Source organism: Cuculus canorus, chromosome 4 (assembly GCF_017976375.1).
Source record: "Cuculus canorus isolate bCucCan1 chromosome 4, bCucCan1.pri, whole genome shotgun sequence".
NCBI classification, from domain to species: Eukaryota; Metazoa; Chordata; class Aves; order Cuculiformes; family Cuculidae; genus Cuculus; species Cuculus canorus.
This window is the reverse complement of record NC_071404.1, coordinates 8,237,514-8,252,092: the sequence shown is the minus strand read 5'-3', so window position 1 is coordinate 8,252,092 and position 14,579 is coordinate 8,237,514. Positions and strand designations below refer to the sequence as shown.

General features: G+C 42.5%; 1 protein-coding gene across 7 annotated transcripts in view; it reads left to right on the top strand.

Annotated features, from left to right (window-relative positions):
* The window catches only part of CTBP1 (C-terminal binding protein 1), a 252,000-nt gene that overhangs the window by 185,416 nt on the left and 52,005 nt on the right, over positions 1 to 14,579 (top strand). For 2 of the 7 annotated variants that reach the window (XM_054064933.1, XM_054064934.1), the window contains exon 1: positions 2,654 to 2,870. The exons of 3 other annotated variants lie outside the window; for them this stretch is intronic. In XM_054064933.1, the coding sequence (XP_053920908.1) occupies positions 2,831 to 2,870 (40 nt within the window). In that variant the 5' untranslated portion in view covers positions 2,654 to 2,830. Of the gene's footprint in view, positions 1 to 2,653; positions 2,871 to 14,579 lie in introns of those variants that run through there. 2 more of the 7 variants (XM_054064936.1, XM_054064935.1) reach the window with 2 other exon arrangements.

Sequence of the window (14,579 nt, the reverse complement as noted above, 5' to 3'; positions counted from 1 at the left end):
CATCTAATTCCAACCCCGCTGCCACGGGCAGGGACATCCCACTGGATCAGGCTGCCCATACAACCTGGCCTTGAACACCTCCAGGGATGGATCATCCGTGACTTCCCCGGGAAACCTGTGCTGGTGCCTCATCACTCCCATGGGGAAGAAATTCCTTCTTATGTCTAGTCTGAATCTGCCCCTCACCAGTTTATACCCATTGCCTCTAGTCGTGTCACTACAAGGGGGAGTGGTTTCCAGTGGAAAGAAGGGAGGTTGAGATGAGATCTTACGGAAAAATGTTTTCCTGTGACGGTGGTGAGACCCTGGCACAGGTTGCCCAGGGAAGTCATGGATGCTCCATCCCTGGAGGTGTTCAAGGTCAGGATGGATGAGGCTTTGAGCAACCTGATCTAGTGGGAGGTATCCCTGCCTGTGGCAGGGGTGGGAACTGGAAGCTATTTAAGGTTCCTTCCAACCTAAACCATTCAATGATTCTGTTCCCTGCCCTGGGTGGTGGGAAGATGTGGCCTCTCTTCTCCCCAGAACGGCTCCCATTGGCCCCAGCAGCCTTGTCTGAGGATCAGCCCCGCTGGGGTGATGCTCTGTTACTTCCTTATGTTCCCTCACACAATGGTGCAAGTAGCCTAAGTATGGTATAAACTGTGATTATTTTGGTGCTGTCAGGCAGTGTCATGGCAGCAGAATTGGGTTTTTTTGTACTGTGAGGGTTTCCCCAGAGAGCAGACCCTGAGAACGTGATGTGGGAGGTAGGAGCGAGCCTCATGGAGTGGGACACCCATGGTGCTGGGACAGAGCTATTGAAACGAGAGCAGCCCACCATTAACACGGTGGTACTTTGCATTTAGAGGCTGAAGAGGGTCCAACCATGCTTGCCTACTGCTTCAGACTGGATGGGAATGTGCAGAGATGTCCCTTATATGGGGAAGAACATTGGTGTTGGACTGATTTGCTGTTGTCTGTTCCTCTAATCTCATCCCTGTTGGAAGTGGTACCAGCCCCAGCTCCGCTCCTTCCTGCTGGGATCACCAGGATAGTTCCAGGGCATAGAGGCCCTGAGAAGAGGTCACTTCACTTATGAGGAGCAAAATCAGAGTGTTCTGTAGTTGGGTTTTTTTTTATTATTTTTCATCCTTTTTAATTTATAAGGGGGGAAGTCTGAGCTGAATCACAAGAGATAATAAAATGTAAGATGATAGAGTCATAGAATGCCAGGTTGGAAGGGACGTCAGGGACCATCTAGTCTAACCTTTTTAGGTGATATACAGTTTAAATGAGATGGCCCAGGACCCTGTTGAGCTGATCCTTATAAGTGTTCAGTGTACAGGAGTCTGCCACTTCCTGCGGAGACTATTCCGATACTGAACTGTTCTCACAGTGAAAAATTTTCTTCTGAAGTCCAATATGAATTTCTCCAGGAGCAACTTATACCCATTACCCTTTGTCTTTTCTGTGTGACTCCTTTAACCATAGGAGGTTCAACGAGGCCAAGTGCTGAGTCCTGCACTCAGGACACAACAACCCCGTGCAGCGCTACAGGCTTGGAGAAGAGCGGCTGGAAAGCTGCCTGGCAGAGAAGGACCTGGGAGGGGTGGTTGACAGCAGCTGAACATGAGCCAGCAGTGGCCCAGGTGGGCAAGAAGGCCAATGGCATCTTGGCTTGTATCAGAAACAGTGTGGCGAGCAGGACCAGGAAAGCGATCCTGCCCCTGTACTGGTGAGGCTGCACCTCGAATCCTGTGTTCGGTTTGGGCCCCTCACTGCAAGAAGAGACATTGAGGTGCTGGAGCGTGTCCAGAGAAGGGAACGGAGCTGGGGAAGGGGCTGGAGAACTGGGGTTGTTAAGCCTGGAGGAGAGGAGGGTGAGACCTTATCACTGTCTACAACTGCCTGAAAGGAGGTTGTAGAGAGGTGGGTGTTGGTCTCTTCTCCCAAATGACGGGTGATAGGATGAGAGGGAATGGCTTCAAGTTGTGCCAAGGGCAGTTCAGATTAGATATTATGAAAAATTTCTTCATGGAAAGGGTTCTCAGGTGCTGGCAGAGGCTGCCCAGGGAGGTGGTTGAGTCCCCATCCCTGGAGGTGTTTAAAAGACAGGTAGAGGAAGTGCATAGGGATACAGTTTAGCATTGGACAGGTACAGTTGGACTCTATGCTCTCAAAGGCCTTTTCCAACCAAGCGATTCATAGAGTTACGGAATAGTTGGGGTTGGAAGGGACCTTAAAGCCCATCCAGTTCCACCCCCCTGCCATGGGCAGGGACACCTCCCACTGGATCAGGCTGCCCAAGGCCCATCCAACCTGGCCTTGAACACCTCCAGGGATGGGGCAGCCACAACTTCCCTGGGCAACCTGGGCCAGTGCCTCATCACTCTCATGGGGAAGAAATTCTTCCTTATGTCCAGTCTAAATCTGCCCCTCTCCGGTTTATACCCATTGCCCCTCGTCGAGCCTTTGTGAACAGCCCCTCCCTCTATGATCCTAAAACCATTTGGAGGTTTCTGTGCCACAAACCACAGAAGCGCCCGCCCCGCTCTCTTTCTACCCCCTAATGCATCCCGCGAACCAAGAGATAGAGCCGGGGCACGGAAGCCCCGCCTGCGGCGGAGGAGGCGGGGGCGGGGGCGCGCGTGCGCGCGGCGGGGGCGCGCGGCGGCGGCGCCTCAGTCCCAGGGGCGCCGGCGGAGCGGCCGCCATATGCGGCGGCGGCTGCGGCGTCTCTTGCCGGCCGGGCCGCGGCGGAGCGGCGGTGCCTTCCCCTCCCCGGCGGCCTCCTCCTTCTCTTCTCTCTCCTCCTCCTCCCTGCGGCGGGCGCGGACGTAGCGCTTCAATGGGAAGCTCTCACTTACTCAACAAGGGCTTGCCTCTAGGTAACTCTGTCTGTCTGTCTGTGTCCGTTTGTCTCCCTCAGTGTCTCTCTATGTGCGTTGCGATCGCCCTCCGCGCTTTGTGTGCCCCCCCCCCCCCGCCCCATCCATACCCCCGCAGGGCTCCCCTCCTGAGGGTGTTTGAGCGAAGAAAATGACACAAAAATAACAATTAAAACCGAGGAATAGCAGTCAGGAGGCTGCGAGCCGTCTATCCCTGAATAAAAAAGTCAAAACGGTGCTAACCTGCACCGGGGGGGTGAATTTGGGCTGTCCCGTGTGTCCCCCCACCCCGGTCCCATTCGGTCCTGGTGCCCCCGCTTGGAATTGTAAAGCGAAGCTGATGAAGTGCCGAGGGGGAGAAAGCTGTGCTGATATTGCAATAAACAGGAAGTTTAAAAGCGGCGTTTTATAGCTTTAAAAAGTGCTCAGGGCCTGGCTGCTGAAATGATTTTGCTAAATCTGCCGGGCGGGTTCAGTATCTGAGAGGTAAGGCTCTTCCCTGTAAACTTGCAATTCTTTTTTTCTTTCTTTCTTTCTTCTTCATTTTTTCTCTCTTTAAAAAAAAACCAACAACAAAACAAAACCAACTAAACGTGGTAGCAAATGCATTTATGGATTGCTGCTAGTTTTAAAGGTAGAATGAATAATATGCATGGAGTGATGTTGCAGATATGCCTCCAGAACTGCTTGGAATAAATTATCATGTTAATCCAGAGGAGATTTCTTTTTTTTTCCCTCTCCCCGGAGACAGAGGGAGACAGAATGTTGTTTCTGTTTATAAACACTATCATTTTGTAAGCAAATGATACCAAAAGAACTCTGTGGAGCAGAGCATGAGCCTGTTTACCGTGTAGATATGAATCAGTCTGCTATGCTGCTTTGCTTCCCCCTAAAAATTAAATTTAAAAGTGAAGATTTTACTGATAGTACTGATCTGCGCAGAATAATGGTATGAAACACTGTTATTTTGGCGGTTTTCAAAATTTCACTTGTTATAATATAAACAATTTGATGTTGCCTTATATTTTAATAATGGTTGTCCTTATCAGGAAGAATGTTTGCCTTTAGGCCGGAGCAGCTAAAGATAATCATCCCTTTAGCCTAGTTGAAAATATTAAGGCCTAATAAACTGACGTGAATGTGTGGTTTTTACCCCAGTGAATTAAAATTAACTATTGTATTTGCAGTGTACATACGTGTTTCAAGTGCATACACCGATTCCTCCTCCTGGGTCTTAGACGATTTAAATATTCTTATTTAGTATTCGAGCCCTTTGGCAAGTAGCCTGATGTCCTTATTAAAATATTTCAAATCTCACCATTGTATCCCACTAAGAAGGGAACATGGAAATAGTAAGAAAAAATAATATCTCTATTTAAATAATTTGAGCCAAAATCTCATTGAGCAACACTTTCAAAATCTATATTTGTAAATAATAAGAGTTAAAAAGCTCACTCTGAAGTTGACTGTGCTAGTAAAAAGGTAATTGTCCAGCGCATCTCTTTGTTCTGTGTTCTTATCTGTTTTATCTATTTTTAGCTGTGCGTTGGTGAAGCATGCGTATAAAATTAGCAGCCCGAGCTGCTAACTTTAGTATATTTATATCATTGCTCTTTATTGACCCTCAAAGGCAGCAAGATTCCAATATTGAAATCCCTTATCGTTTAACAGATAACGTGCTCTTTGGTTTACTACTACGTCAACCGTCTGAGAGTAAGCTAGTAACAAAATTTGTTGTCCACTTGCAGCAGACAACTGCCTGCCCTCAACCTACCACGGTTTTCCAGTCTGACAAGAAATAGGGATTTATGAAGCAGTTCAGAAACAGAAGAGAGAAATTGAAAGGTTGAAACTATTCCCTTAGTTTTGTTTTTGTTAATGTAAAATAATAGTTGGGATGCAAATTGAGTTTCTCTGTATTTGTTTAATGGCATCAAGGGCATGAATTGGTGCAGTTGGTGTTCTCTGTCCTTCTGTAAACTGACCCCGCCAGTGCAGATCCAGTATTTCTCTGTTAAGAGATGTGTTATGTCATTACTGAATTGGCAAATAAAATAGTAATAATCCTGAAGATTGCTGTAGTCAAGCTCGGTTAAAGAGTTTAGTCAATGAAACCGTGATTTTGAAATGGAACTACTACAGTCACCTTTGTGAATTTTTCAGTTCGGTGTTGTCATGTGTAGTTAAAGAGAAGCTGGAGCACACTGCTTTTGAACACACGGTATACTGCGTGTAAAAGCCTCATCATCATAAATATTGCCTGTGCTATGACACTTTATCATAATATGGAGCTGCTGATAGCGTGACAAAACAAATTACAAGTGCCCTTACATTTGTCAGTTTGGTTAGCTCTTAACTTCTCCTTCTGTATCCTAAAGATAAATAGCATCTGCCTTTTGTTAAAAATGCCTGATGCTTCAATGTGCTGATCTCTGTTTCTATTTTATTTACCGTGTAAACGGAGCAGTGGCAATACTTGGCTAGAAATGCAGTGGGAGATATTAAGACTGGGCTGGATACAGTGAATTGTTACAGTACAGATACAGTAGCACCTTGCCAACGTTTTGAAACATCAAGTCAATCCCTGATTTATGCAGATTGGTGGCTAGGCTGGGTAGTCCTTTTACGGGAATACCATAAGAATGGAAAAGAAAAACAAATGCTTATTTTACAAGAAAATGGTTTGAACAGTGACTAATGTATTTAAAAGCACAGATTCAAATGTCTTCTAAGCAAAGGTGCTGAAAAGAAACATGATCTTTAATTTGCTTACGTGAAATATAACGCTCGAAACCATGCAGATATTTTGGACTACAATTGCTTGTTGCCATTTTGTCTTTCCTTACCTGTGATGAATTTGTAATGACTATGTATCCTGGATCCAATCTGGAGAGGCTGGCTGCTTGTGTGTTAGAGACCTGCCTTTAAGAGCAATACTTAGGTTTCCGCCTCCCAGGCCAGCTGGGAACATTGATGAGGTGATACTCTCCAGCATGTGTCAAGCTTTCAAATCCCATGGCAGTTGGCAGTGTAGCAGCATAGCAGCCTCATCTGAGGCTCCCTAACCTTCTGGCCCCATAATTATTTATTTAGTGAGAGAGCAGAGATGGAGTTACACATTTAGCACGTGTCCTAAAATTTAAGGTGAGGATAAAAGTTGTAGTACATGGCCCTTTAGCCTTAGTTCCTCTGCTGCACGTGCTTTCTCACTCCCAGACAGTGTAGCGACAGATTTACAGTTTGGGAAGACAGAAGTTCCCAGCTGTGTTTTTGGGTTGTTTTCTCTCCTGCTGCCTTGAGAGCAAAAATGATGATTCGTTTTAATCTACGTATTGATCAGAAAGAGATAGCAAACATTCATTGCAGATAAATCTAAAATTAACGTTTCCTGCTGAAACATAACCCTTTGCTCCCTTGCCAGTATTCTTCCATGCAGCAGCATTTCCAGTTGTGATGGGCGTTTTAGAATCTCTGAGCTGTGATTATGATAGGATCTTTTCCAAGGCACAGAAAAGCTTGGCCCATTTTCCCAAATGATTCATGTGCTCAGAAGTGTTTTGGGACTCTGGCAGCATCAAAATGTTGGCTGGTTGAAACTAATATATGATATTGTGCGATGGTATTGCAGGAAGGGGGAGGGGAAAGCCATGCATGTGTCTCAGTCTGTTTATGGTGTGAAAAAGGGTGCTGTGAGACCCTGGATTGGTTGTATTTAGGTGCTTGTGGAGCTCTATCCTTTGATGCTCAGTTTTGGTTTGATGGTTGAAATTAGTAAAAACTTCAAATTGTTTTTGAATCTGCCCGGAGACCTGTCTGGTTCCTCGAGGAATATGAGACAGTCCTTGGGCTTGTCTAATTTGTGCTGCCTCGTAGCTGCTATCTGTGGCCACGTCAGGGACAGGAAGTATCTGGAGCACAATGTGCCTCAGCTGCACCCTCGGGCTTTGCCTGCTGCCAGCTCCAGAGCCCAGGCAGGAGCTGGCGGTGATACTCACTTGGCTGGTGGAGGGTCGGCCAGCCAAACCGAAGTCTTTACCTGTATGAGTACTGCAACAGGCAGCGCCTCTTATGAAGAGAAAAACACTAATGAAATAATAATTTACAAAAAAGCTCACAAGGTAAAATTAAATTCCAAATTAAAAGAAATCTGTTGAAAGAAACCTCTCCTGAAAAATACCTATATATTAGCTGAATAGGTTAATTATTTTTGATGTGCAAAACACATGTTTACTTTTGCTAGAGCAGAGCAAGAATTTAATTTTTGAGGGAGACGATTATAAATTAACTTGTCTCTTCTATGAAATATTTTTGGCATTTCATCTCAAACATATCATGTTTCCTGTATTATTATTCCATTTACTGATTATCTAGTTTGTGTCTAATCAACATAATTAAAAATTGACATAGTTGAAAGGAAAAAAAAATCAAACAAAATATCGCTTATGCTACAGTGTGTTTCCTGTTGGTATTTATTTTGGACAGCCGTTGCTCATCTCTGCATTTTTCTTTCTTATTATACCTGCTTTTTTCAAGGATCTTTTGGAGCAGCTTCCTTGCTGTGTACCAGCCAGTGTAGTCAGCCAGAAGGGATTCTCTACATAAAGCAGAAGAGGCTGGCCTTGGGGCTGGGGACAATTGTTTAGAGTTATTGTAAAGTTGAAAGGTTCTTTTTTAATAGAAAGCTCTTTACTTCTGTTGCTGGGGCTTTGTAGCTCCAGTATTAAAACATGAGGTAATACGATTATGTAATTTTTCTTTGTGTTAGGTATTTTAAGGCATATTTTGATAGTTCTATTTACAGGTCAGTGGATGTCCTTTATCCGTGCCCAAACCACTTTCAGCGAGTTGTGTCACCACCGGCAAAGTTACATAAGTCTCAATGAAAGTTGTTCACGCATTCTGACTCTGTATATATGCCAGAACTCACCATGTTTCCCCTCCTCTCCTTTTAGCCTTTTTAGGGGAGCTCTGATGCCAGCTCACAGGAAAAGGAAGGAAGCGGAGAAGCGTTTCTTACTTAACTTCAGTCGCAATTCCAAATCCCTGCATGCAGTCCAGGTTTCTTATTGTTGGATGTGCGCTAACGGTCTTCCTGAACAGCCCCAATATTTTTTGATAGATTCCATTTTCTGCTGTTGTATATGGACACACCCTGTGATAGAAGGGCAAGAGGTCTGTCCCAGCAGGATATGCTGGAAGCTTTGCCATTAGTTCTCACGCTGCCGTGAAGAGCCTGACAAGAGCGTAACTGTTTTGCTGCCTTTTAAAGGAAGCGTTGCTTTTACCACCTTCTGTGACATGTGACCTTCAGAAGCTAGAAATGTCTGTAGTTGGGAAACCATGCTGGGCAGCCCAGTGTTTTGCATGTTTACTGAAATGTCTGTTTTTTTTGCAAAACGGCTGTAGGCCCTCAACCACATTGGAGAGTCAAAGCAGAGTCTAAACACAGGTAGAACAGGTAGTGTTTTAGGAAATCTGAGTTCTGGGGCCAGCAAGAAGGTGGTCCTGATTCCTGTTTTGCTTATGTTGGAGCCTTGACAAGCCAGAGTAGGTGCTGTTGCTGCTGATGTGTGTGGGATTGTCTCCCTCTCCCACCCTCCAAATGTGATCAGTAGTAATTAGCCCGTGCCTGCCTTGTGATTGCAGCAGGAATAGCAAGTCCAGCTCTCCAAGGCTGTCCCTGATGAATTCCCATCAAACTGTGTTCCTTTCCTATGGCAAGTGCATACTGTGTGCTATAAAGCCCTGTACCTGGCCTAGCAGAGGAACAACCAGTGTGCTGTCCTGTATTGTGATCAGTCAGTGTGCTGGGGAGTCAGAACTTGGAAGAAAGCCAGGAGAGGAGCAGTGCTGCAGAGTATTTTCATCGTCTTCTGCTATACATACATTTTTTCACTCTGCAGAATGTCATTGTAGCCTCTGGGTGAGTCAGAAGTTGGGAGAATGAGCTAGAAAGGAGCTCTACTAAAATGTGTGCTCTCCAGTCAGATTGGGCTGATCCGCAGGAGAATTTGCAGGAAGGGAGTGCTGCCCCAGGCAGCTGTTAGTCATACGTACAGTCATCGTCAGTGAGAGGTGCTGCTAGGGGCTGACAGACATTAATGTCTTTGCTATTGGTGCAGATCCTAGTATCTTCAATTTCTAATTGCAGAATTTCTGTTGGCTTCCGTGGGGTTTTTACTTGAATATGTATTTTCAGAAATAGCCCTTTATTTTAAACCAAACTCTCCAAAATTACTGTTGCTTCTTGCATATTTGCAGCTTGGCACTCTCAATCACATAAAGAAAATGTATGGCTTAGTAGAAACTGTGCTGTGGAACACTTCATCACAATTCCCAGATGAGTCAAATTTCATTAGATGGTTGCAGCCAGTTTGTCTCTTGCTGAGTATGAAGCTTCAGCCTTTGCAGAGTCATGGAGGACAAAAGTGTTTAGCAGAGATAACCACAGGCCAGTCTTCAAACTCTTAAACTGATATGTAAATATTTTTTTTTCCCTCTTTAATGTGTTGTAGCAGATATGTTAAACTGTTTCATTTACAACCAGATAATAAGCATTTTCACATTTGTGGTCTACCAGCCATCTTAATGCATGTCTAGTGCTTCACTGAATAGGATTGATATGTATCACAACCTTTCTCGTGTTGTTGGCTTTCCCATTTATATAATCAGCGTTACTGAGAAGTGATCTTAAGTAATTCAGTATTTTATGTGTACATTCGCTTGCTGACTGCAACTGCCTAGCTAAGTCTTTCTTGCTCTTACTATACCATTTCTTGATTAAGAAAGATCATAAAGGTACTGACCATAGCCACTGCAGCATTTTGGGTTTTATTTTACCAATTATCTCCTTCATGCTGCAAGTCTGCCTCTGCTAGTTGTGCTCCTTTCCTAAACTGCCTTGTGCTGGGATTAGTCTTTCATTTCTGCTACCATTTTTTTGCATGGAAATTCTTGTTCATTTTGGCTTATTTGCATTAGCTTTGAGGATTTTTGAAGATAAAAAAATGCAGTATCAATTTTCCAGTACCTCTATTAACCAGTTACTTGCACTTAAAGGACTTAAGACCTTCACCATTAGTCAAGGTTTGTAGCTAATCCTGCAGTCTCTTTATTCCTTGTTTCTGTCAAACTTGTGTTGTTTTTTTTAGCTCCTGCAAAACTGTCAAAGCCTATTTGCATTGTGTTGAATTTGCAGATAGTTCTCAATGTGGATCATTTTCTTGTTATCAGAAAACTAAAGCAGCTCCCTACATCTACTCTGGTTGAGATTCGTGGTCAGCAGTTTAGCCACCAAAGCGCTGCTCCTTTATGAACATTGAACTCTGCGCAGCCAGGCAGCAGACTTTTATTTCTTACTTTTATAAGCAAAAGCAGCATCTAAGAAAATAACCTTTTATCTGCATAGAGCTGGATGTACTTTAGCCATGCCTGTCTACATAAAAAGAATGTCTTGCATTTTTTAGGAGCTTGTGGGAGGAGGCTCACAATAGAGGCCCCATTGTACTGTTAGTACTGAGCATACAGGAAATCACAAATTAGCTATGATGAGAATATTGCAGCGGAGTTTTAAGTTTATTTAATTCTCACAGTATTATATGGTTCTAAAAGAGTTTCACAATACGTTGCCTTTTGAGTTTGGTTGCTTATGTTGTTTCTATCTGGCAGTCTTCTGTTCGAGGCTTCTCTTACCATGTTTTTGTTCAAAAGGTTTCATGCTTTGAATTTTTGAATCCAGATGACTTTCCTTCTTACTGTAAATACAGAGGCATACAAATGCACTTGGTATTTATCTCATGACCACCCTGCAGCCATCTAAAATTTAAATTTAGCATTATATATTCAGTGGTGAGGATTGTCTCCTTAAAGCAAGCAGTAAAAAAGGATTTTGGGTAGGAATCTGGAGAACAGTAAGCTGCAGGCACAACTTCTTCTTTCCTAGCAGATTTTGGAGGATATTGGTTTATTTGGCTTCCAGTTGATATTGAGGGGAATTGGAGTGGGCTTAGAAATCCATAGGATCTTGGATGTATCCTACATACTAAGCCCGAATCATTACAGGAAAACCTTTATTCTAAAATTTTGTCCAAAGATTGGTCTCGCTCAGTACCTGCAGTTAAGGACCAAGTTCTGTCACTCAGTTGAAAAAACTAGGACTCTCCAAAATCGTGAATCTTATTTCCTTGGTCCTGTGAATAAAGAAGGTACGAAACAGTGTATTGCATCGAGTTGATAATTTAGAACATGAAGTACTGTATATTACAGTTTTGCACTTGTGTTCATAACTTTGCTAGCATCTTCCCCCAGAACTTGTTTTTAAGCCTTATTTCTTTTTTGTTAGCAATTTGTCTGAGCTTTGTGGCTTCATTTTTGAAAAAAACAACCAAAAACCTAAAGAAACTGTTAACAAATACATAAACAGAAAATATTTTCTTACCCACAGAGAGTCAAAGGAGGGGAAAAAAACCACCCAAGAAACTGAAAATAAAGTTTGGGGGTTTTGGCTGTCCTGGGGATACTATCTTACAGAAATGATGAATTTTTCAAAGTGCAGTTTATACAATTCTAGCAGCTATTAAAATGCCCTAAAGATTATTGGCAGGAGGGGATTTTTTTGTGCAGGGAGAAAAGGATCTCAGAAATCATCAGTTCTCGTTCAGATTTTCAAAGAGAATTAATAAAAATAAGGTTTCATTTTAGAAGACTAATTTCAAAAACAGCATTAAACAGTGAATATTTTTATGAATAGTAAATAACCTCATCTGTTGTATCTAAGATTTCTTTGATCACAAAAGTGCATAGTGAATGAAGCAGTCCATGAATAAGCTGTATGGTACCTGGGAAACTGCTCACCTTTAATTAAGTACAATTTTAAATTGTGTTAATTAAGCTAGTACAAGCCTGTTTGAAATCTTGTTTGAGTGTAAACTAGGCTTATTTCATATTTGCATTAAGATATTTAGGAATCAGCAAAACCAAATCAAAACGTGGTAGTTTGCAGTGATTTATATTGGGCATTTGTGTCCTGCTTTACAAACATACTTGTGTGTAAATCCAACTTTTTGTTTGGGTTGCATACCTCTCTATAAAAGGAGCTTTGCTGAAGCACCTATGTTGGGAAATTTATTTCCTACATGAGAACTGAATCACCTTCTTGAAGTTGTCTTTTTTTTTTTTTTTTTTTAATTTGGTCCTGCTAGAGGTTTCTCATTACTAAAAATCTTGGGTAAGTACTGAAGTGAAGGGCAGCTGACTTTCAGGGTAAGTTTAGTCTAATTATTGACATCAGTATGGGAGGAGAGAGGGAAGCAGAGACAACAGTGCTAGTAAGTATCCTGAGTGGCAGTGGAACGGCCCACGTGGTCTCTGTTGTGGCCTTCTCACACCTGTGAGTAGCTTCAGGAGATAATTACCTAAAGTTTTCTGTGCCCGGTCCAACCATGGTAGTGTAGGTAGTAATGGTGAGCTTCCCATGGGGATCTGTTGGAAATGGAGCCAAAGTAGTGTAGGGTTCTGTTGTTAATGGTACTCTGAGGAGGTGCTTGGTGGATCTTTCTGTCTTTTTTTTTAACATGTGGAAATGATTTCAGTTGTGAACTGAATTAAGGTAAATGCACTTATAAAAAGGCAGCCTGTGGCTTGACTGGACACAGTGCCATACTAAACATTCTGCTGTGATTGAAGAGCAAGCTTTTTTCAAATTAAAGATGTACTTTCTACCATTAAAGCTCTTCCTCAAAAAAACCCTTCCTGTATGTTTGAATCAGGAAGTTGTATTTCACCAATTAGGTTGATGGGACATACATGCAAACAAACCAGTAAAACACTGGTAAGTGGATGAGGCTGTGGCTCCATGTGCTGCGCGCTGAAATGTGGGGATGTTATGTGAGTGCTGAGTACTCTTCCTCCTGCTGAGATGTGAGGGCTTGGAGCAGACATAGTTGTGGGCTATTTTTACTTAACGGTTAAACTTTGCAAGGGAAGAAATAAGGGATCATTTCTTTCAGTTTTGAGTTTGCACGTTGTACGACCATTAAAAACTTCAAGATGACTGTTAAGTAAAGACAACTACTTGAAGTGCCAGGTTGAAAAGAACCAGAAAAATGCCTCATGTTTAAAACGGAAAGGGGATTTCTGCTTGTTTTTCTGGGCGTTCTCCTCCAGTCCACGCAGTTGCTGTGCCTGGCTCTTTTCTGTGTTGCAGTTTCTGTTGTGGGCCCATTTAGATATTAAAAGTGTAGTGAGATGCATTTCTGTCTGGTTAGTTGTATGACAGAATGCAGGCCTCAAACGACATCCAGGCCAGCATCACAGCATTGGGCGGCATTGCTGAAATTCAGGATGGCACTTTTTTTAGTTCCTACTTGCATTGTCCAGTAAGTGCTCTTATGGACGTTGCAGGCATGTCTGCTATTCTAGAAATGCTCTGGCTTTCTCAAAATTTATCATGGTTTATGAAATATGATACTGGCTGTTTGGTTTGGATGCAAGACCCATTGATTCTTCCTTTTGCAGAGTAGTCGCTCATCTTATTATGTCCATTTTATATGGATTTAGTTCAAGGCCTATGTTAGTTTATACATAACTTGGAATAATTGAAAAATGTGAAAAATGTAGAGTATTTTTCAGTTGGCTAAAATGTGAAAAGGGTGTTTTTTCCTGCTGGCATCTGGAAGTCAGCCAGGTGAAAGTTAACATTCCCACAATACCTTTTCAGTGGGATAATGGGCAAGTTCAGGGCAGCATTCTTTCTTTCATTTATATAAACAGACTATGCTGGCCAAGGCTATGGAAGAAGTATTGCTGAACATGAAACTGTTGCTGTTTTCCGTTGCAGTTGTTGCTCTGTTTACAATGTTTGGGGTTTTTTAAAAAAATTATTTCATTTTTGTTCTCTGGTTTGTATTTAAATAACATGGAGTCTTCTGCTCTGTTTCCATTTAGGATCCTGCCCAAGGCAGTGCCATATGAAAAATCAATGTGCTGTATGGATGATTTCATACATGGCAGTGAAACGATGCAGCTAGTACAAAACTAGCTTTTAAAAAAAAAAACAACTAGCTTTCAAAAAGTAGAAAGCTTTTTTTACAACAGTAGAAGAGTCTCTTTGACAATAGATGAAAAGAAGTGAAGGTCTCAGAAGCTGAACTGACCTTTCATCTTACTTAGCTTTGCCATCCCTGGTCCTTCGAAAACATAGCAGGAACAAATTGTCAGGGAAGTGTGGAGCTGGGTGTGCAGCTACTGTCTGCTCTGTGGCTGCCTGACAGCTTTCCGTTGCCACAGCTGTTTTGAGTAGGAGTAATTTTTATAATATTAAAGATTGATAGGAATTTATTTTAATAATCTTCCATGTCAGAATTCGTATCTTTCTGCTTTCAGAGCTGCTGAGCAGTTTACGTACCGCAGAGGTTATTGCAAAGTGCATAACTTTGCATATAGAGTTTTATCAATTAGGAATTTTTGGTGTGTCTTATGCATATGTAGATTTTTTTAATTCCTGTTTAAACAGGAATCTAGTGTGCACTGCCCTGAAGTAATAGTTTATACATGAAGAACTCTGTGGAAATCATAGCCTCTCCACCCAGGTGAATTATATTATTATTTTTCAGCCTCTACAAAAACTACAGTAATGCTGGCTCAGTTGGCAGTGACCAAACTTAGGTAAAGGCTGAGAAAAGGTAGTTAGAAACATGGAGAATTTCAAAG